Below are 22,642 nucleotides of genomic sequence, written 5' to 3' on the forward strand. Positions count from 1 at the left end.
TTCTTGAATCAAACCGTTGAGTTCATCTTTAAACTTCTTTGCTTGTTCTCGCGTAATTGGTCCAATTGGAACTTGAACTGGATCCCTTGAAGTCATGCTACGATTTGCATCACTACGTTGTCACGCGTCTTACGGCATAGGCAAAAGTTAAGGGACCTTTGGCAGCTCGACCATGAAAGAACAACTACAATCAGTGTGAAGCGACAACGAGTAGTGGTTTTGGCAGTCTTCGACGCAAGCAAACTCTCCTTGACTCTCCGGGCAAGAGACACCTTTCGACATGGGGTCGAATCGTTATATCCTTGATTTGGAGGATCCCAAAGATCCCTCCCTTTACCTTTATGCAAATTCCACGAGTCATGCATTTCCTGTAAAAAGATTTTTTTTCAAGTTAGAGTCTTGTGGGACAAGGCCACCCTTTTCAAATGGTCATCAAGTTCAAATCCCCGAAGCATTATTACTCAGACCTCTTTGCACATCTTCATTACAGCTGTATGGTAGGACTGACAACTATTGTTAGCTCCCCTAGTTCTATATGCAGGTATGAGGATGTAAACCCCGAAAGATGTCTTCCTCTGACAAATGCATGTTTGCCTTATGCCAAGAACTACAGCCTCAGTCCGAGGAGAAATCTGCAGGATAACATTCCATGCACTCAGTTGCATCACAATCAGAAGATGAGCAATGAAGCATTATGTCACAGCATTGTTTGCAACGTCGACAAGCTTAATGATGGATGAAGCACAATGATTCCTTCCACACCTCGTGCAACTCCCCAGCATTTGCATTCACTTTCTGCACACACCTTTTAATTAAGCTCAGCACTTTTCATTAAGCCATCACATTTTCATTAAGTAAGAGTGAAAGACTTAGGATATTTTTAATGCAAGTGGGCAATGGTGGCTAGCTTTGTCTTGAGCAAAGGGGAAGAAGATGCCGTGGGTCCCGCTTGGGCTGGAGTTGAGTCGAGAGGAAACTCGAATCTCGATTGATCATGCGTTTGAGGCCTATAGTTCAAATTGAACATCGAATCGGTGATGTACGCGATAAAACGATTCAAATGAGCCCAAGATTGGCATTTTTCGTGAGAAAATGCCTCATGTGGTCATGACGCTCGAAAGCCGGTTTTGCTCATTTTAAGCGCTCAGAGCGAAGTTAACCATTCTTGACAGCGTATCTTGCATCTATGTTCTGCATTGGTCATTTTGATATGCATTTTCAGTTGGAATGAATAGTTGACCCTTAAGTCGGTATTACAAATGTGGAGTCGGAGACGTCCTAGGAGGCCGAAACTGGATTTCTCATATTGCTTTCTGAGTTGCTTAGGCGATCCAGAGATCACTGCGATCTCTGTTTGTTGAAAACGGACCTCTAAGGACTAGAAAAATGCATATGAGACCTTTAAAGAACTACCCGGGAGGTCTAGATGAGTTTTGCAATTCAGTCTGATGATTCCACATTGATCCTTAGGATGTCTAGTACTGTGTAGGGTAGGCATCCAGCATCAAGTTTCAGCAAAAATGACATTCGGATATGAATTTCCACTAAAAATGGCTTTTTCTGCTCCTCGGATGTCACTCGGGAAACTGAAAGGGGTTATGCTATCTATTTTGCACAATTGCATCCGTCTGCTGGAGTTTTCAGGGCAATGCAGAGTCAACATCGTTTGCTGTTATTCCGTCAGACCAGTCTCTGGTTATGCATTTCCAAAGGAAGGTATGCTCATTTTGTCGCTCAGAAGTCATTCAGGGTGTCTGTACGGCTTCCAAGAATAGATCTGTTGTGATGCTCATGCTTTGTATGTTTGTGGGACATGGCTGTAACTGACATTTGGCATTACCTTTTCTCTGAAAAACTGACATTTTTGGACTCCAACTGAAAAGTTGTCTGTATTTATAAAATTGCTCTGTATAGAGCAGATGATTTGCAAAATGCGTTTGAAGACATTTTTCATCTGTTTGGCACTAATGTAGATTTTTTTAGTCCAATATTGGATATTTTTTGATGGTTGAGCAAACCATCGGAAAATAACACTATCAGCTTTGCACTCTATAAAATGCAGGTTTAAGGATTATTTAACTTCTGCTCGCTCTGTTAGCTTTTAATGACCAAGGAAATTTTCCTGTTGCTTGCCCCTGTCATCTGGTTGATTATTCTGACTTAAGGATGAATAATGATTTGTTGCTCTGTCAAGCCCTCTTTTGCATTAATGCTCAAGTTGTGACCCGATTCGCTATTGATGCGATTGTTTGGACTAATGAGCCAAAATGAGGTGCTGACAACCTTTTCATTAAGCAATGCACATTTTCATTAAACAAGCACCTTTTCATTAAGCAATTCACATTTTCATTAAGCAAGCACTTTTTCATTAAGCAAGCACATTTTCATTAAGCAATGCACTTTTTCATTAAGCAATGCAATGCATCTTTTTTTAAGTAATGCAATCCATAGGGCAATGTGCCCGTGCATATTACAAACCTGTTGGGCAAGTGCCCATGCATCATGCAACTTATCGGGCAAGCGCCCGTGCATATCGCAAACCCGCTGGGTAAGCGCCCGTGCATCACGCAACTCGCCGGGCAGGCGCCCGTGCCTCACACAACTCGCCGGGCAGGCGCCCGTGCCTCTTTCAAACGCACTTTCTTTAAGCAATGCATTTTTCATTATATACCGCACTTTTGATTAAGCATCGTCCTTTTCTTTAAACAATGCATCGCACTTTCAATTAAACACAACACTTTCAATTATACATTGCACTTTTCATTAAGCACTGCACCTTCTCATTAAGCAAAGCACTACACTATCATTAAACATCGTCCTTTCATTAGACACCGCATTTCTGATTAAACAAGGCACTTCTTGTTTCCGGCAAAGCTTATTCATATCTCATCTTGCTCCTTTTATCCTTATGTTAGGTACAATATTTCCCACATATCCAAAGCAAGAGGGAGAAGACGGTCATTGGAAGTTCCATATCGATAATTGCTATCAAACTGGGGTGCTTCTAAAAGTCTTTGGCTGCATCCTCTACTCGAGCACGCAGTTAAAGAGGGGCAAGCTGTCAGCACCCCATTTTGGCTCACTAGTTCAAGTAATGCACATCAGCAATGATTCAGGCCATGACTTGAGCATCAATACAGAAGAGGACTCAACAGAGCAGCAAATTGCTATTCATTCTCAAGTCAACAGAGACAGGCAGATGAATCACGCATTTGACTGAAGAACATACAGAATCATCCAGTGACATACAGAGCAAACAGGGAGCCTAGACAGCATCCAAACTGGCGTTTTCAGAATACATCGCCAACAGTGCTATTTTTCTGCTGGTTCGCTCGACCATCAGAAGATAGTCAATAATGGGCTCCAAAAATCCCTTGCGGTGCCAAACAAATGAAAGGTGTGTTCAAACGCATTTCGCAGATCAGTTGCTCTATACAGAGCAATTTTATAAATACAAAAACCTTTTTAGTGGGAGTCCAAAAACGTTGGTTCACTAGAGAAAAGTTAATACCCGATGTCAGATGCAGTCACATCCAGCAATTATACAAAGCATGATCATTGCTTCAGATTGTCTCTCGGAAGTCACACAGACTCCTCGAATGACTTCCGAGCGACAAAACAAGCATATCATTCAACGAAAAACCATATTCGAAGACAAGTTTTGAAAAAAAGGGCATTAACGTCATTTGACAACTCATCGACCCGAGTTATTAGTTAATTACCAATTCATTCAAACTTATCAGTGCCAAGTGGGTTTAATCATGTGAGCGTTCCGATTAACCCGTTTGTGAATTTATTGCTTGTAAATTATTGCCGAATACAGTAAATGTGCGGGTTACAGACAATCAGACAGATCATGAATTTATCCACTAAATGAAGTTTGAATACTCGAAAAGCTTAATTTAATAAAAACAATTCATGACATGACAATAGAGACGAGTCCAGGAAGGTCAAGGATAATTTGGTCAAAATGACCAGAATACCCTCAGAACCCAAATGGCCCCGAAAGAGTAATCGATACATGAATTCATGCATTTTGCTTTAAGAACAATGTTCTAAATGGAATTTTAACGTGGGATTTGCGATGATATTAAAATTGCAATTTGCACAAAATCCAAGAAATATATTTCATCGAGGTAAAGAGATCGTTCTTGACCCGAATAAGGTCAAAAAACTCGGCTCTTCCCTTTTGAGGATAGTCGTGGGTTTCCTTGACCCGTTTCGGGTTTCAAACGGTTTCTTTAACCCAATTTCGACTATTTCTCGCATGCTCAAGAGTTAAACACGATAAATGACACGTATTTAATAATGACCGGTATTGCCATGAGTTTGGAAAATGCATTTAAACATACAAACATGCACAAACACGTTATCTATGGAATCAATAAAACGATACCGACTTCATGGATGTGATAAAAGCATAAAAACTCGGGAAACGACTTAAATCGGGGCAAGGAATTCATTGTTAACCCGAAAAGCCGAAAATAGGTTTCGGTTATCTCCCTTGGAGACAAACCCGAGAGCCCCCTTTGGTTTTTTCGGGTCGGAATGATTTTCTCGACTCCAATTTAAACATTTCCCGACATGCTAGCACATTAAACGATGATAATCATGCACGATATAACATAAAAATGCATAAAAGAAATGATCTTGAAAGTAAATCATGCATAAAACCCTTATAACTACATAAACACAATAAATTTGTAAAAGTCCTAGCTCCTCTAAGTCAGGAATGGTTATACCTAGTCCCGGGATGCGGGATGAGACTGTAAAAAGTCGGGTTGGACCGTTGGTGGGTCAGGTTTGGGTTGTTTTGGCTTGAACAGACCCGAACAGAGGCAACAGACCCGATTGGAAACTGTCTTGACCCAACTAGGCACCCAGGAAGGAGCAGGCCGGTTCGGTTTGTTTCGACCGGTTTTCTGGCAGGTTCACCTCGATTCTGGACAGCCAAGGGACCCTCTTAGGTGGTGGTGGCGGTCGTTTGGTTCCAGAGTTGTCGGGTTGACCTGTATAACCCTGCAAAGATTACGAAAAGTAGAGCACGTTTAGGAAATAGACCCGACTGGGCAGTTTGCGGGTCGGACGTCACCACGGTGGCTCCTGATGGAATTTTGAGGCAAGGTCAGTGGCTCCCGACTCCTAATCGACCCCTGGAGGTAGGGGTGATCGGTTCCGGGTACCCTGTATTTTTCATAATACCTAGACCCTACCCTGTAAGGGACAGGTTCCAAGATTTTGGAACCGGACCCTACCCTGTTGAATCATGGAACCGGAACTTACCCGGAACCTGTATTATACCACAGGTTCCGGGTACCCTGTTAGAACCTGTAAATTTTTTCTTTTCGCTAAATAAAATCGAAAATATCACATACATAATCAGTAATTACGCCAAATAGAATATCAACAAAATTTAGATTAATCCACAACAATGAAATAATAATATGTCTCATCAATCCATCGACAAAATTGAACATCCATAATACGATCTCACACAACAAAGTGCCTATGTTCTAATTCATTAGAGGAGATAGTAACTTTACTCTTTCCTCTCTTTTTTTAATAAATAACCGGTTCCGTGTACCCTGTAGGCAGGAACCGGAATCGGAACCGATTTTCACAGGTTCCTAATTTTAGTACCCGGAACCTACCATATTTTCAATACGAGCTACCCGGACCCTACCTGTTAGGGTAGGTTCCAACCGGTTCCAGGTATATCCGGTACCCGTGCACACCCCTACCTGGAGGTGACTGCGGTGGTCGTTTCGTGAAAAGAGTCTCAGATCGACCCGATCTGCATGGAAAACGCAAAGATAGTCAAAAAATCCGACCCGACTGGGTCAACACAAGCGGGTTTTTTTTGGATTTCTCGACTTCTTGACACCCTTGGGTTGTGTGGTTTGATGGGTTTTGAGGACTCAAACCAATCCGAAAATGCTTGAAACCCAGGTTGCCATTTTTAACCCGAGAAGGAGCAAAAACTATTCGGTTTTGTGGTGGGCTATTCTAATGGGTTGGGGGCTTCAAACTTAAAATCTTCACTGTTCCAATGAAGTTTGGAGAAATTTGGATTTAAGCCGGGATTGTGAATACCATGATTTCGACTTAAATATTTGGTGTTCTTGCTTGTTGTTGGCTGCTGGAATGGCTGAAGAGTTGCGGTTTTGATAAGGGAGTTTGAGAGCTTTTGAAGAGTGAGAAATGCTAGAGAGATGGCATGAAGTAAGTTGTGATTCGCTTAATGACATAGAAAGTATATATAGGCTAAGCTTAATGATAATTAGTGAAAGCAAAGTGCCACTAGCCTCTTGGATTAGGCTTGGGCGGTTTTGGAAGAAAAGATTAGGGAAGGATTTTGATTGAATGAAGATAGGTTTGCGGGCTCAGGCCCCTCATCCACCACTTCATAATCTCCACCTCTCAACCATGCCACCATGTCGTGACAGGTCCGTGCACTTGCACGGTTTCTCCCACACACCCAAGACGGAGGAACAAACGACTACAGAGAGCAGCATCAGGAAGGTAGCCGGGGTCCAAATGGGTGCTTCTCATGATCTTTGGTTACATCCTCTAATCGAGCATGCAACCAAAGTGGGGCAAGCTATCAGCACCCCATTTTGATCCACCGGCTACATAGACAAGAATGTCGGGCCGAGCTACTCATGACTTGGCAACCAGGAGTGAACGTTCGGACATGAGGGCACGGACTACGAAAGAGAAGCAGGAATCGCTAGAAAAGCACAAAAGGGCAATCAGAAGAATGGACGAACAAGGAACCCCAAAAACAGCAGAAGCCGGCACTGCAGCACTATTCATCGACAGATCGTCGGAGCGTCAGAAGATATCCAATATGAGACTCTAAAAATCCCTCTTGGTACCAAAATGACCAATGACACCTCCAAGCGCATTTCAGAAGCCTCCTGCTTAAGCCGGGGCGCTCTTGAACATTTGCAGACGCCTTCCTAAAGGGGCTCCTGGGATGCCCGATCCGCGTACAGGTAAATGCCACCCGAAAACATGCCTGCACACACCCAAGGACCGCCAGGACCATGGAACAGGATTCAGACTGCGTTTCGGGGTTCATCTTGGTCTCCCGAATAGATCTCGACCAGGGAAAAAGGGTCATTTTCTATAGAAAGACATAGCCGGAGACTCTTTTAACAAATCGTCAGTGCACGAAATTTGCACCAATCAATCCCAGGGACCTCAAGGGCTTGGGAGATAAATCTCGATCGCATTGCATAATCCATTTAGGTTTCCCGAGTACTATTCCAGTAACAAAAGGGCCCCTTTCACGGGGAATCTTATGATCAGAGCTCATTCGGGAAAATGTTGACATCCGAGCTTTGCACCACCCACTCCCAACAACCCCCAGGGCCTAGGAAATCATTTCGGTTCGGACCAAGCAAGTCATACCGATCTCCCGAGTGACGTTTCAATGGTCACGAACGCCTCCCGACAAGCCTTCGGGACTCATTTTTGACAAACGGAGATCACAGTGGTCTCCGAACACATCAGAACACTCGGGAAACACTAAGAAAGCCTCGTTCGCGGATTCCTAGGTCATCTCCGGTTATCGATCTCCAGCCGGGGTCGACGAGTAAACCGTTTCGCTCAATGCGAAAAATACACCGGTGCGAGCCTTAAAACACGCAAAAGTGCAAATAGGCGTCAGAAGGGGACAACTTCGCTCCGATAATCCAAACGGAGCAAAATCAGCTTTCGAGTCCCCGAGTCACCCGAGCATTCGCTTTCAAGAAGCATGTCAATATTAGGCTCATTAAAACCGTATTCGCGCGCACATTGATAATTCGTCGTTCAAGCGAACAACAAAAATCGAACGCACGATCAATTGAGCCCCGAGCTTCTTCCGGCTTTCTTCCTAGACAGGTGGGACCCTTGAGCTAGCCAAGCCAAGCCGAGCCAAGCCAAGCCTCAAGCCATGGCTCTACTCTAGAGTTGAGCCAAATGAGCCTCCACCATACATTTCAAAATATCTCTTACACACTTCCCATCCATCCTTCCATCTATCAACTCTCATTTCCCTTCTCTTCCTTTCCCCACACTCAACAAGACAACTTCCCCACCCTAATCTTCCCTCCAAAATTCGGAACCCCTAAGCACCCCCCTCTAATTGCACTTAAACTCATTAATTTGGCTCATTAAGGCATCCTATAAGTGCCTAATTGCAAGACACTTTAATCACAACTCCTCTTGCACTCTCTCTCTAGCTTTCTCACTCAAAAACTCTCACAAATTCCTCTCAAACTCCAACACTTCGTTCAGCCCAAGCACAGCCCGGTTCAAGGCCAAAATTGCCGGAAAACTCAACCGTTTTCCAGCGACCGCCACTCAACCCGAACCAAAGTTGACCAAACTTCATATCCCACATGTACTTGACCTCCGGAGTCCATTTCCAGTGTTAGTTTCGGCATTTGAAGCTTCCAGCATGTAGATCCAGAGTAGTCCAGAATCGGGTCTCTAGGCACTTTCCCGGTTCCTAGGCGAGTCCTGGCCCCCGACTTTGCCCGAGCCTTGACCAAACTTCTTACCCCACATGTTTTCGACCTTCTAAATCCATTTCCGAACTTATTTTTAGCATTCGAAGCCTCCAACACACCGTTTCAGCAGGTAACAGAAACAGTACAGAAACGGGTTTCCATAGCCACCCCGGGGTCCTCGGCACGCCATTTCTTCCCACGACCATGGTGAGTCGTGCCATCACATCCTAGGGGTTCCTCACGACCCTCACTCTTCCTCGTGACAAGGTGGTCGCGTGCCGAGAGCTGTTCAACCGTGCACCACCGCCTTTTCTCTCCTTTCTCCCTTCACAGATTTTTCCAGTTTTTTCCCGGTTTTCTTTGCATCTTTTAGGAAAATTGACATGTCTAATCCTCACGAAACCATTGCAGGAATGATTCTAACTCAGTTAGGAGTCCAATGCCACCGACCTTGCATCCAAAGACTACCGGGAGCCTCCCGTAGAGTCATTTCTTCATCGGGTGCCAGTCGGGTTTGTTCCTCTGGTTTTCTTTTCTAACCCGAACTTTGCAAGAATGTACAGGTTAGCTCGGGTTGAATCTCACTACGAACCACCTATCATAGTGATTTCACTCAGTTAGGAGTCCAATGCCACCGACCTTGCATCAAAAGACCACCGGGAGCCTCCCGTAGAGTCGTTTCTTCATCGGGTGCCAGTCGGGTTTGTTCCTCTGGTTTTCTTTTCTAACCCGAACTTTGGAGGAACGTACAGGTCAGTTCGGGTTGAATCTCACTACGAGCCACCTATCACCGTGATCGTCACTTAGTTAGGAGTCAAATGCCATCAACCTTGCACCAAATGACCACTGGGAGCCTCCTGTAGACCTGTTTCTTCATTGGGTGCCAGTCGGGTCTGTTTCGTCCCGACTGGGTCTCCAAGCTCTTTCCCAGTTTCTAGGCGAGTTTGCACCTCTCACGACTAAAGCGAGTCATGCCAACAACCCATGAAGGGTCACCCAAGACCCTCACTCTCTCTGTGACAAGGAGATCACGTCCCCAGAGCCGTGCCACCAAGAAAGTCACTCCCGAGCTCCCTTTCTCCCTCTCGGGTTGCTTTTTCTTTGCTTTCAATTTCCTGTTGCAGGAGGGTCAACCCAAGTAGCTTTGACCCGTGACCTACTGCCAGCACCCTCTAGGGACTTCCCAAGGGTAGTGAACCATCGTGCCCAACCATCGGTTCTACATCCAGCCGGCCTCTCCAGCCAGTTTCCTCACCTGAGTCTTCTTTCTTCCTTTCACGGTTTATCCCTTGTAGGTGGGTCAACTAGGCTTTGCCTTGCTAAGCCCCACCCATAGCCGTGTCCAAAGGTCCCTTAGGAGTCAAGGACCATCGTGCCAAATCGCTAGAACCACCCCCAATGACCCAACCAGCCTCAGCAACTCGTGTTGCCATCCAAGCCATCTCGGGTTCTCTAGTGCACCGGACTATCCAAAATTGTTGCTCCTTCTTTCAAGACTCTTCCCGACTCGTTTCCACCCCCAAGGTGTAGGTATAATACCCTCTAAATCCTTAGAGGAGTTAGAACTTTTAATTTCCAAATTTTGTAGAGTGATAAGGCGATCCCTGACTAGTTATATGCATATTTTTCTTAATACATTTCTACTTCACTTACATGTTTGTTTAACGATGTGTTGCAAGTTAGCATGACGGGAAGCAGCTAAAGTCGGAGTCGGGGAGACCACTATGGCCAAAAAGACCCATTGGAGCTCACGACCACACCTCAAGAGGAGGTGGCCGAGAGCTCCTTTGGCTCTCTTGGGCCTATGTAGCCTCCTTCTCATCGACTTTAGTCGTTTCTTGTGTTTTTACAATTTCTCGTTCCATGTGCTGGTGCTATTTTACCGATTCCGATTAATATCGTGTTTTTATGCATTTTTGAGTGTTTGCCTGCATTTCCTGATATCATGGCGGCACCGGTTTCGTATATGCTTGTTATTATCGTGTTTGATGAGTTGAGCATGCGAGAAGCGATTAAAATAGGGGAGAAGAGACCACACGAGATCCGAGTCGGGTCAAGGGATTCTTGGCCATCCCCAAGAAGGAGTGGTCGAATGCTCCTTGACCCATCTCGGGTCAAGGGTGGCTTTCATTTCTCAATTTAAACGTGTTTATCGAATTGTATGTGGTTATGTTCCCATACCGACACTAGTCTTATGATTATTCACACTTTTAACGCGTTAATATAAAGTAATTTGCATGGATTTGTGTATCGGTGACTATCTCGAGCCCACAAGGGTCTAAGGGTATTTTGGCCATCGTTGACTGGGCCCTCTTGGCCGGACTTGTCTCGATCCCCATGTCATAAGTTGTTCTCGTTAATTAAAACAATTGGGGATTAGGATTATATTCAGGCAGTCAATTCATGATTAGTCTGACGGTCTAAAACCAACAAAATTAAAGCATTCAATAAGATCTTACTTAATCTAATAACTCTACACACGGGGTAATCAGGACTCGACTAATTTATCCACTTGGCTTTTACTACGATTCAAGAACTGATGGCCACGCCCTTTTAAAAGTCACAATTTCACAAAAGCACTAAGACACGTGACACGCGTAGATGGACATATAGGGAGCACTCATGTGTCTTGACTCGAGTCCGGGCCGGATTTGAGGGGGCTCGAATCGGGATGCACGAGTTCTTCCTAGACCACTTCTGGGCGGAGCAATTGGTTTCTGTGCTCTTTCAAGGTCCTTACGACCCTAGTAGATCCAAGGAATCTGAAGACACCAGCTACTAACTTTCGATAGTCCGTGTCACGTGGTCTTGATTTTTCATACTCACACTTACACATATTTTCCGGTTTAAGGGCATCACCACTGGTTCATGATCCACCAACACCCTAGGCGTTAGGATGACGAAAACATATCGAATAAAAGAAAGGGGCGAGCGTCTATCAAGGTGCGATTGGCATTTGTTTACCCTCCCTTTTCCTGTCCGTAATGTTTCTGTCACCTTAGCGTTAATTCGGGCGCTTAGGGAATTAAACTAGAGGCACGAGCGAGGACAGCTTACGAAAGGTTGTCCGATCCCTCATGGGATATGTGTATTAACCTTGGCACCCCGTGGTGTTTCGTGCTGTATTAACCTTGGCACCCCGTGGTGTTTCGTGCCCCGATTTCCCTAAGTTCGTGCTTAGAATGGGTCAAAACATGAAAAATAAATTAACTTTGAACCCGGCATAGTCAAACATTGGTAAACAGTTAGGCAAAACGTCAGGTTTTGGGTTTCAGGCTAAAATACACCTCTATCATAATCTGTTAAGCCCTTGGTGTCACGAAACAGAACAACCTAAAAGCCATCCACGCATTTGAGACTTGACTATATGCATCATGTCTGTCAAGTTCAGTTAAGCAATGTCGAATGCTACATACCCTCCTAGGGTGGCCCCTGGGCCGACCTTCACCATGTGCGACCTCTGTTTTGTCTGATTAGAGTAGAAATTTATTTGCCAAACAACCTCGGTTCATAACTTGATAAATCACGTAAATCCAGTGATAACACACAACTTTTCTGTTTTTGTCTGTTTTTATCTGTTTTCCTTTGTCTTCTTGCGGATCGAGCCCGACTCTATTAGGACACGATACACATAGGGTCCAATGCCATAATCATCAATCACGGAGTCTAACGCCCCCCATACACCCGAGCGCGCGCGACCAGAGTGGGGAATGGGGTCTAGCCTCGAGTCACCGTTCTTACCCGTGTAGCATCCATGTGGAGGATCGGGTCGGGTCGTGTGAAAGGGGTTAAACAATCACTCGGAAGCTCAACTGATCTTATGGTTATCTCGAGGACCATTCAGTCCTCCTCGGACCTGTCAGTTCGGTGTGAGCCGACCTCCGGCCCTCATGAGCCCGCGTCATCTTAATTTATGTTTCGGTCTTTCGAATCACGCGGAGAGCATGAGTGAAAATTTGGCCAAATGCGAGTTAATCGGGATCCATCTGTTGTAATCTGTAATTATTATTTGAGAGTACATTGTGAGAGATTTATTTGTATATTCAGTCTTGTAATGATCCCGGTCGACGACCGAAAGGTCCGAGTATTAGGATTGGTCGAATCGGTTTGAGGGTCCCCGAGATGAGTGAGACCTCACAAGTCACGGGCCCGGTCCACACGATGAGCCGACTATCATGATTCGGTTACCCGGAACGCAGTACGGTGGACTAGCCCCCTGACCTGAGGATCCAGTCTTCTTTCGGTCACATAACCCGAATCAATTGCTTCCACGAATTTACGCTGTCAAACCAAGCAAGACAAATGAAACTTAATTCACGTGGTAAATAAATTAAAAACGGCAAACCCTAGACAAACTAGAGTACCGATAGGGCGTGCGAGATATAGGCCCGCACGTAACAGAACTCTCGAATTTGGAACTCCTAGTTCCGTAGATCATATGCCTTAGCAAACTAGGTGCATCCATTACTCCCTAGACCCGAGCAATTCACCGGCCCTCGACCTTCGGATCTTAAACAGGTAGTGGCGACTCCTTCTCACACGTGTCCGTCTCGCATCCCCCAGTAAGGTGGACACTCCTAAACCGTGAGATTAGTGCACACGCATGCGGGCCCCGACAAGACGAAATTCGGGGTCTGCACAGCTTGGCTACTCTGTTGGGGACACTTAGAGGGTTCGGGCTCGATTCGCTTGTCTGGCGTTTATTGTTATTATTATCTGTTTACCACATTTAGATTTCACACTTTATTTCCACATTTACATACATGGATGCATTACGCATCATCCTAGTTGTAATTAGGCACCATGCCCAAAATCCCACTGGTGCCAATAGGAGTTAGTATTAGAAAGAGGTTTCGAGTAAAGGAACGGACCGAGTAGCTCGGTTTTGGGGACGTCGCTATCCCTGATTAAGGACCCCCATCCATAGATAGCACGATTCCTGTAGGACAAAACCCTGCATCATGCTATGCTTCCATGCCAGCCTCCTATAGGCTTCATCGACAATCCATCGAGTTTGCCTATGGGTTCTTAAGTTGTTTTTGTTTTGAGAGAGATGTACATGTACCTTGTACCTTGTATATTAAGTCGTAGGCATTTACTTTTCCACAAACAGGCATCATATGTTTTTGAAAATTTAGGTTGTCATCCACATTGACGAGTCCTAAATCGGTTTCCTGTCATCTTGGTAAGGGATATTGCGCTCGGCCTCTTGTTCGCGCCTCTATCAAGCCATACCGACGCTAGACGACGTCACCTACATCTAGACCAGTCGGCACGCGTTCGACCATAACTATGTCACTGCCTCCATCAAAGCCATCACTTTTGTTAGTCCCTCACCGGGTAGAGTGAAGCTTCCTTGAAGCCGTTACATTCAAAGGTCCAGTCCATGCTGTCTACTGCATTCAAGCACCAAACCCACACTTTCCATCGAGGACTACTGAACCCTCATCTACCATCGCACGAGAATCCCACTGAGCCACCACAAGCCAAGGCCGGCACACCTGTTGGGACATATTCCTCCTCGAACTAGTCGGCGCTAGAATAAAGAAGGATCCTCTTCACCGGGAGAGAGCCAAAAAGGACGAAGAGCTCACTAACCAGTGTCAACTTCAAGGGAGCTCGCAGAGACCCGCGCCGAGCTATAGAGACGCAGTTAGGAGTTGGCTCGGGCGAACGCTGCTTTGGAGAAGTCCAGGAATAAAGCCTATGGACCCACGCACTTTAGGATAGATTCCTCCGCCAGGCTCTCGCTTGGAACCGATGCTTTTCAAGGCAGCAGTTGCTCGCGCCCTGAGCGTGGTAGAAGACCGACTTAGGGCTTTGCTTTTTAGAAAATTTGCATTGTACTTTGAATACTCCGAGTCAATGTGAATGACAGCATTAGCTTTCGAAAATTCACGCATCTCATGCATTCTATCTCTTTATTTATTGTTTTGCATGTTTACTCTTCAAACGAAATTTTCTCGCACTATTATTCACACACCTATGGGATGTAGGTACTTATAACTAGCGGCGTCGCACCCTTATCCCACTCGCCTACCCTTAAGGATGGCAGAAGAAAACCAGCCTATCGTCCCCGAGGAAACCGCCCCACTAGCGCCGGCATATTCTCAGCCACCCACCGCGCACGCGCCACCACCGCTGACCTCAACGGGTGTATCGTCAACACATTCTAGGGGCCCCTTGGTACATCTCCCGTCGCCGGCTTCTTCAGGCATACCTCCAGCATACTCAGGGACGCCTCTAGCACAAGTCCCACCACCGGTAGCTCAAGCACCACCTACCTCCGGCGAGCCTGCGCGCATCGCAGCGCTCGATGGTGCGTTCAGTCAAATGATAGCCGATGTGGTCGAGCTCATGGCCCTGTTCAAAGGTCCAAATCGTACCTCATTGAGCTCCACTTCACCTCTAGGGCAGGGGCCAACGATTGATCCGAACCCTTGGGTCCTGCCGACCCATATTCCGAAGAGCGGTGATGCACCCACTCCACCGACAATGCACGTACTGGCGGTCCACTCGATCAACATCCCTTCGCCGCTGCTGACTCTTCCAGCAGCTGTCCCTCCTCCACTGATGACGATCCTAACATCGGACCTAGCTATATTTGTGCCGCCTCCGGTATCCATGCCGGTCCCAGCCCTATCTATGCAGTTCCTCCGCCAATGGTCCTCCCAGCATCAAGCGCACACAATCTTGCTCACATTGCTAAGCCGTTCACCTTCCCAACTCTACTACCTAACATTAGCCCCTCTTACTAAGCTCCAACTCCCAGAAACAGCCCTCTCCCTGAACTGGGCACGCCTACTTATGCGCCCCCCCAAGTTCTACCCATAAATGATCTCACTGAAGCAGAGACCGAGCAGGAGCGTTGGCTAAGGAAGATGGATGAGATGATGAGGGCCATTCAGGCTGGTGATTCCTGATATGATACCAGCTTCTTAGACCTGAATCTTTTTTCAAGCATGCGGCTGCTCCCGAAAATCAATGTCATGAACTTAAAGAAGTACGATAACACGTCAGATCTGCGGCACCACCTTCGTCATTGTCAAGGGAAGATGTTCCAGTATTAGGAGTATGAACATTTTGTCATTGCCACATTCCAAGAGAGTCTGACTGCACCAGCCCTTAATTGGTTCATGTTGCTCTGAGCTGAGGACATCTTTACTTGGACCGAGCCCCCATCTTTGTTAGAACTGAGCACAATGGAAATGACGAAGGGGTAGAAGTTTGAGGATTACATCGCCCATTGGCGCGCTCAAGTGGCAAAGCACTTCCCCTCAATCTGTGAGTCCCAGCAGATCTAGATGTTCCATGGGACCTTGAAAGGTGCATACTATTTGCATCTCTTGGCCCACACGACCTCATTCTCCAAGATGATCATGTCCGATAAAAAGGTTGATCTCAGAATCAAGCTCGGTAGGATCGAGGACCCGGTCAAAAAGAAGGAGGAGGAATCTTCAAATAAGGCGACTACTGCTACGCCCTCCACTTGCCAGAGGAAAAGCAAAGACACTGTCAATGCAATTAACCCCGGGTATCAAGGCTCCCAGCAGTACTCCCTGAACTTCCCGCCTGCATTATCGGTTGTCCAGACGCAGGCTCCGGCTCCTCCACATTTCCAGTAGCATCATTATCCCGCCTAGCCAGTTTATTACATGGCCCCACCGGCTTATCCTCCATCGCAGGCCCTGTAGTCATACGCCTTTCGTTATACTCTAACCCATCCTCAGGCACCTCCCGACAGGCCCTTGATTTTAAGAGCACCTTTATCGGTTCAACGGGCCCCAGCCCCGCAACTTCATCAAGGCGATAAGGGGGCAGGGCAGGGTAGGCCGCGACCTCAGCACCCGCCTCTGTCGGTTCCCCAGTCATAAGTCTATCGCGAACTTCTAGTGACTGGAAGGTTCGCACCTGAGGCCCCTCACCCTTAATTCAACCCGGTGAACTAAAATCAGAATCTCCGTTGTGAGTACCACATGGGTGCTCCGCGGCATACAACGGATAATGAGGTTATACCCTCTGGGGCAAACTGTAGGAGATGATCGAGAGGAAATAACTCTCTTTCAATGAGGTCAGGCCACTGAATGTCCAAGCCAACCCCTCCCCGACCACGGATCGAGCTCAACTCCAGCTATCAACCTGATCGGCATTTGTCCTCGGGGCAAGGACAAAGCCAAAGAGGAAGAGCTGGTCTCCCCATGAGGCTATCTATGTATATAATGTTCCCCGCGTGTAGGCGAAACTATAAGCCACACGGCGGAAGATGGACCTTTTTGTTGTAGCACTAACGCCAATCTCAATGAAATCCCTTTACATATTTTTGAAGTTTCTTGCATCCATACCTTTGTTTTCTTCACTTATTCCCAGCACTTTCGCATCCTGAAGAGAATCATTTTCAATGCTAGGTTCCACTCAAACACAACCAATCGATACAAGTGACTCGTATCACTCTGAGCAACACTTTGGAGAGGCGCAGCCCACCCATCGCAGTGGCTACTAACCAGCAGTCGAAACAACACATTCCTTCTTAAACTCCCTCTTTATTTTTGCTTACTTCATTACATTCCCGAGCGGGCTCCCGACTAGAGCAAACCCTTCGAAAAGAGCATTAGGACAGTCCCCAAGATACCCTATCGGTTCTGTGGGGCCTGTTCGACCCATATGTCTCCGTGGGACCCAACTCTTCAAGCCTTCCTTTAGTAACTTGTTGGTACATTAAGTTTCGAAACCATTTTGATATAGTACATTCGCTCAATTCATGATTGACGCCATTAGAAAATACTGATGTGGCAAGATAAATATAATAAAAAATATTTTTTTTAATTTTAATTAAAACTCTAAAAATTTTAAAATTTCAAAACGACTTGAATTTTTTGAACTTTTTCAATTTTGCTCCTATCCCTCTCTCTCTTCCACTGTTCATCATCTTCCTCCTCCCCCTCCACTGTTCATCGTCCTCAGACCCCCCTCTCCTTCAAACCGGCGAGTTCCTCATCCCTTCAATGGCGAGAGTGATACTGATAAAAGGTTGTTCTACCCAAAGCGGAAGAGGGGCGACGACGGCAACATCGATATCTCTCTCCTAGAAGCCGTAGAGAGATCCCACAACACCGTGGAAGTGCTTGACCTTAAGACCCTTAAGAAGCTGGTCTTCTCCTTCGAGCGACGCCTCAAGGAGAACATCGAGGCTAGCCTCAAGTATCTCGACTAGCCCAACCGTTTTGCGAACTTCGAGGTTGAGCTCCACGAGGAGTTTCAGAAGCTCAAAGTCTTATCCGGATCCCCCGAGCTCTACCTTGACATGGTCGCCCTCAACGCCGTCCCCTCCATCCTTGGCCTCCTCAGCCACGATTAGGGCAAAGTAGTTTGACAGCAACAAGCAGTACGCCTCAGAGATCCTTGCATTAGAGGGACGAGGAACTCGCCGATTCGAAGGAGATGGGGGGTATGGGGACGATGAACAGTTGAGGAAAGAGAGGGATTGGGGTAAAATTGAAAAAGTTCAAAAATTTAGGTCGTTTTGAAATTTTATAAAGTTTGGAGTTTTAATTAAAATTTAAAAATATTTTTTATTATAATATTCTTGTCACATCAGCGTTTTGCTAACGGCGTCAATCATGAATTGACGGAATGTATTATATCGAAAATGTTTTGAAACTTAATGTACCAATAAGTTATAAAAAAAACTTTTTGAACCAACTTGAAACATTCATGAAACTCTTTGGACCACCAGTGCAATTAACCCAAACAAAAAATGCTGCGTCTTCCACAGCTTCTGATACTGTGCTAAAATTCACCCAAAAGAAAAGAAAAGAAAAGAAAAGAAAAGAAAAAAGAAAGGGGAGGGAAAGACGTGCAGTAAGACGAAACCGAAGAAGGTAAAGGAGGCTCTTAGATTTTGCCCTTTTGATCAGTAATCCGACAAAGGGCCAACAGATTCAGAGGAACCCACCGAAGTCCCCGGGATGAAAAAATAAAAATGTCTGCGTTGTTGAGGTATCCCAAGAAGAAAAGAGGAACCCTTGATTGATTTGCCATCTCTTGTATGATTATGCTCTCACACTTGAACAACTAAGCTCAAGCTTTTTACTTTTACTTTGTACTAGAGAAAATGATTCTGGGTTGTTGCGGCTGACTCGTGGTATGACTGATTTCTCTAACGCTGTGAGATCTAGCTCTCCTTTCACCAAGTGCTGAATTGGTTTCTTGTTAATCTCTTCTGGATGCAGTTCTGCAGATTCGTTCCTTCTTGGGCCCATCAGATGCTTGTATTCATGGGGTGAGACATTCTTGTGTTTGCTTTGTTCATCGTATAGTTTGATTGCTTCGTATGCACTTCCTTTAATAAGTGGATTGGGCAGGGAGGATGCTCTGAATATCATCCGGAATCTCCCCTGTATTTCTTGATTTCTTGGTAGTCTGTTTTGATAGCGGAGATGCTGTAAATGAATCTCGATTATAAATTTATCTGAAGCTATGTTTATCCTAAGATTTGATGCTAATACTTCATCCTAACCGAAGAAAGTATCGTGATTATCTGTTCTTGGCATTAATTTTTCATCTCTTCTGTAGTGTTTCTTTCTTGTTTGTCTACCTTTAAAGTCATCTTGTGTTTCAAATATTCTGTCAGATATGTCATGATCATTATTCTCTCTGAAGCCGGAGCTGAAGAATAAGGTGATCATGTTTATATCTCAAAAAGGCTATCAATACTTTAAACATGAATTCTTAACTTCCTAGGTTAACTAAGTATCAGAATATGTCTAATGGTTTTATTTTAATTTAGTCCAGGATTAGCGTTTTGGTTTTATTTTAGGGGTTTTTACCTAAAATGACCCATGGTTTACGCGTTTTGTCAAATCTATCCTATGTTTTTTTTTTGGTCAGCTATATCCCATGGTTATATTTTGCTTCAAATTTATCCCGCCGTTATCTTTTTCATAGCCATCTAACGGCCGTGCTGACATGGTACCCAAGTGGCAAGTGGGGGCCCATTATCTGTCCACGTGCCACGTCAGTACGACCGTTATATGTCGACGGAAAAGATAACATCGGGATAGATTTGATGCAAAAAAGTAAACCATGGAATATATATGATAAAAAAAAGTATATGATAAATTTGACAAAATGGGTAAACCATGGAACATTTAGGGTAAAACCCATTTATTTTAAGTATCTGCATTTGCTTGTTCTGCAAGCAAGAGCTTTGGTTCAAAGAGAGAGTTGGCATTAGAGCAGGGCCTTCTTCTGCTGCTATCCTTTCCTTGATAGCTCAGGCTGTTGAGTTTGACGTAGGATTCTCTTTTTAACTATGTCTTCTAGGCTCTGTATTTTAACTCAGTTCAAGGGATGCCTTGGAAGGGAACCTTTTTGTTCATTTCTTGGGTTCTTGTGGGTTTATATTCGTGTTATCGTCCGCCTCATGATGGAGAAATTAAAGGAAAAATGCGGGGCCCTTTTCAGTGTAAGACTCTTTTTTATTCTTTTGGTTGATGAGTGGAATTACAGCCGGGAACAATGGTATTGCATTTTTTCCTAAAAGCATGTTCAACTTACAATTTGGTAATTTGTAGCATAATTGAGCGTACAATGTTAAATCCTTTGAATAGAAGTTTCATGTTCATTGTGTATGATAGTTTGTTTCCGTGGGATTATTACTGCAGAATTGGAAATGACTACTTGGTCTTTTGTCATTCGTCGTTATAAAACTTGGGTAAAATTACCCAAAAAAAGAAATAAGTAAAGACAGGGATAGAAGGATGACTACAACTTAGGTCGTTTCTGATGAAATTTTTACTTGTATAGGCATGTATATATTTAGTGATCTGTTTTGTTATTTATTTATTTTTGGTACGATAATTTTTATAGTATAGACCTTATTTTTGTAACAGAGCAGAGGTTGCCTTGGATGCTGTTCTGAATACCCATTGATCCTTGGTGAGGACAGGCCTCTAAAGGAAGTGAGAAAAAGCCAAAGTGAAACTGTGAAGAAACCTGGCATTGCAGATGATTTTTGGAGCACTAGCGCCCATGAAATGGATTTGTCTCACAGAAGCTTGTCATCAGCAAACACATCAAGTCAGACCCTTGATTCTCAGCATAATGCAGGTTCCACAAGCAATTCACCTGAGTTCGTTAACCCTGGCAAGTACTTGTTTGTCTGAAGTTTTCTTCTGATTGAAGTATCAATTCTTTCACTTCATTTTTTATTTACTTAAACTTCATCAGTTCTATAGCGTGTGATATCATGAAGTGTGAACTGAATCCTGGAGCTCTACTATCGACAATCATTTCGTACACTTTTTTCAGTTGTATTTTGTGTGACGAAAAGAGTTTTACCGGGATGCAGGTCTTATTCTCTGGAACCAGATGAGGGAACAGTGGACTGCAAATAAGAGAACTCAGAATGAAAAACAAGTTAGAGAACCCAGAATAAGGTGAATATATTTGATTTAGCTATGGTGTGTTGCCTATGATCTTAGAGAACCAGCAATGTTTGCTTTAGCTATGCCGTGTTGCCTTTGATCATTTGCCACACTTATTTGTAACTAACTCCAAGGAATCACATGATCGAAACTTCTAATCAAACTAATTCATTCAGTTCTTTGATCGTAGTTCTCATTGAAAGCTTAGGTCCTCTTTATTTAAATGGTTAATTGTGCTAGTACTCTTTCAATTTTGAAAATATAAGGTGTCTCCTTTTCTTAGAAGTCAGTTATTTTCCTTCCAATCCCTTAGGATCTCATGCTATTCTGCAGTTGTCATTAATTGTGAATCTCAGTTATATCAGGATGCGGGTCCCATATGGACTCACGTAAATCCAAGAGTTTGATTGCTGAGCATTGTCATTTTCCCATTTATATGACTTTACTGCAGTTGGAATGCAACTTACGAGGGCCTGCTCGGCACGAACAAGCCTTTTCCTCAGCCTATCCCGCTCTCAGTAAGTTGTGAACTTTGATTCCAGTCTATTCCTCTTACTATTCCTCTTACTAAGATAGTAAAAGTAATAAATCGGTTCTGAAATGTATTTGTGAATGGGAAATGCCAGGAAATGGTAGATTTCCTTGTTGATGTGTGGAAGCAGGAGGGCTTCTATGATTGATGGATTAGCAAAGGCAAGAAGGAATGGGAGATTTGTCGTGTTGAGGGCTGTTTGGGTCTTTTTTTTTCTTTAACAGGAAATAAAATTTCTAATGATAGATGCATAATTTTTCCTTCATGTTGCTAAAAGAGTCCGCAATTCCTTTAATCCGAAGAGCCCGCAATTCAATTCCCGGTTGTGCCCTGTGGTTGGGGGAATTAGTGCAGCAAATAATCACAGATATGTCAGGTTAGGTTCGAAGGAATCAAAACCGAATGAATTGGAGTCTGCGTACAAAGTTATCGCACTTTATAAGTTTATTCCATTTCCATTCCATGATAACGAACATGACCGATTGACTAATCTTTAGTTTCTCTCTTTATTATCAGCCACTGACCCGCTTTCAGAGACCAGATAAAACAAGGAAATTTTACACAAACAAGATACAACATTGTTTATCTTTCCAGAAACTCCGTCAAATGGTTTGTTATTGCTTGACCCTTCACCAATGTACGTGACATATACTCGATGTCTTACTTTGTCAGTTGGCAATGCCATTTTGCAATGTTCCTCATAGAGGACGGACTGTCGAGCAGGTACTTTAGGGGGTCCGCTTTCGATAACAAGCGGATGGGATGATAGAGAGTGTACTGCCGGAGTCTTTGCATAGCCCACACCAGCATGCATCACATTTTTTCTATCTCCGGGTAGTTAAACTCCCATTCGGTGCACTTTTTGCTTAACTAGTAAATTGCTTGCTCGGCATGTGTAGAATCATCCTTTTGTCCTAACATGCACCCGAGAGATTGTCGGCGTACTGGCAAGTACAAGATGAGAGGGCGATCCGGTAAAGGCAGGACCAACATCGGCGGCTGAACTAGATATGCCTTGACTGTGTCAATGGCCTTTTGACACTCGTTGTCCAACTCGACCGCTGCAGTTTTGCGAAGCATACGGAAGAGCGTTTGACACTTGTCGATGAGGTTTGCAATGAATCGTGCTATGTAATTCAGCCGTCCCAAGAAGCTTCTTACTTCAAGCACTGTTGATGGAAGGG

The 22,642-nt window shown here is 44.6% G+C and overlaps 1 protein-coding gene across 6 annotated transcripts; it reads left to right on the forward strand.

Moving 5' to 3' along the window:
* Positions 1-18,324: 18,324 nt before the first annotated feature.
* On the forward strand, positions 18,325-21,927 carry LOC116191238. 6 transcript variants are annotated; one of them, XM_031520253.1, is made up of 7 exons: positions 18,325-18,497; positions 18,608-18,642; positions 18,731-18,780; positions 20,393-20,645; positions 20,851-20,938; positions 21,378-21,444; positions 21,553-21,927. In XM_031520253.1, exons 1-7 carry the CDS (start codon positions 18,481-18,483, stop codon positions 21,604-21,606), a joined length of 564 nt encoding a protein of 187 aa, XP_031376113.1. In that variant the 5' UTR covers positions 18,325-18,480; the 3' UTR covers positions 21,607-21,927. The 6 variants fall into 6 exon arrangements, with proteins under 6 accessions (XP_031376113.1, XP_031376138.1, XP_031376147.1 ...); XM_031520278.1 differs by having other exon boundaries at positions 18,328-18,497; positions 20,398-20,645; XM_031520287.1 differs by lacking the exon at positions 18,608-18,642 and having other exon boundaries at positions 18,328-18,497; positions 20,398-20,645.
* Positions 21,928-22,642: the final 715 nt, after the last annotated feature.

Source organism: Punica granatum, chromosome 1, assembly GCF_007655135.1.
Source record: "Punica granatum isolate Tunisia-2019 chromosome 1, ASM765513v2, whole genome shotgun sequence".
NCBI classification, from domain to species: Eukaryota; Viridiplantae; Streptophyta; class Magnoliopsida; order Myrtales; family Lythraceae; genus Punica; species Punica granatum.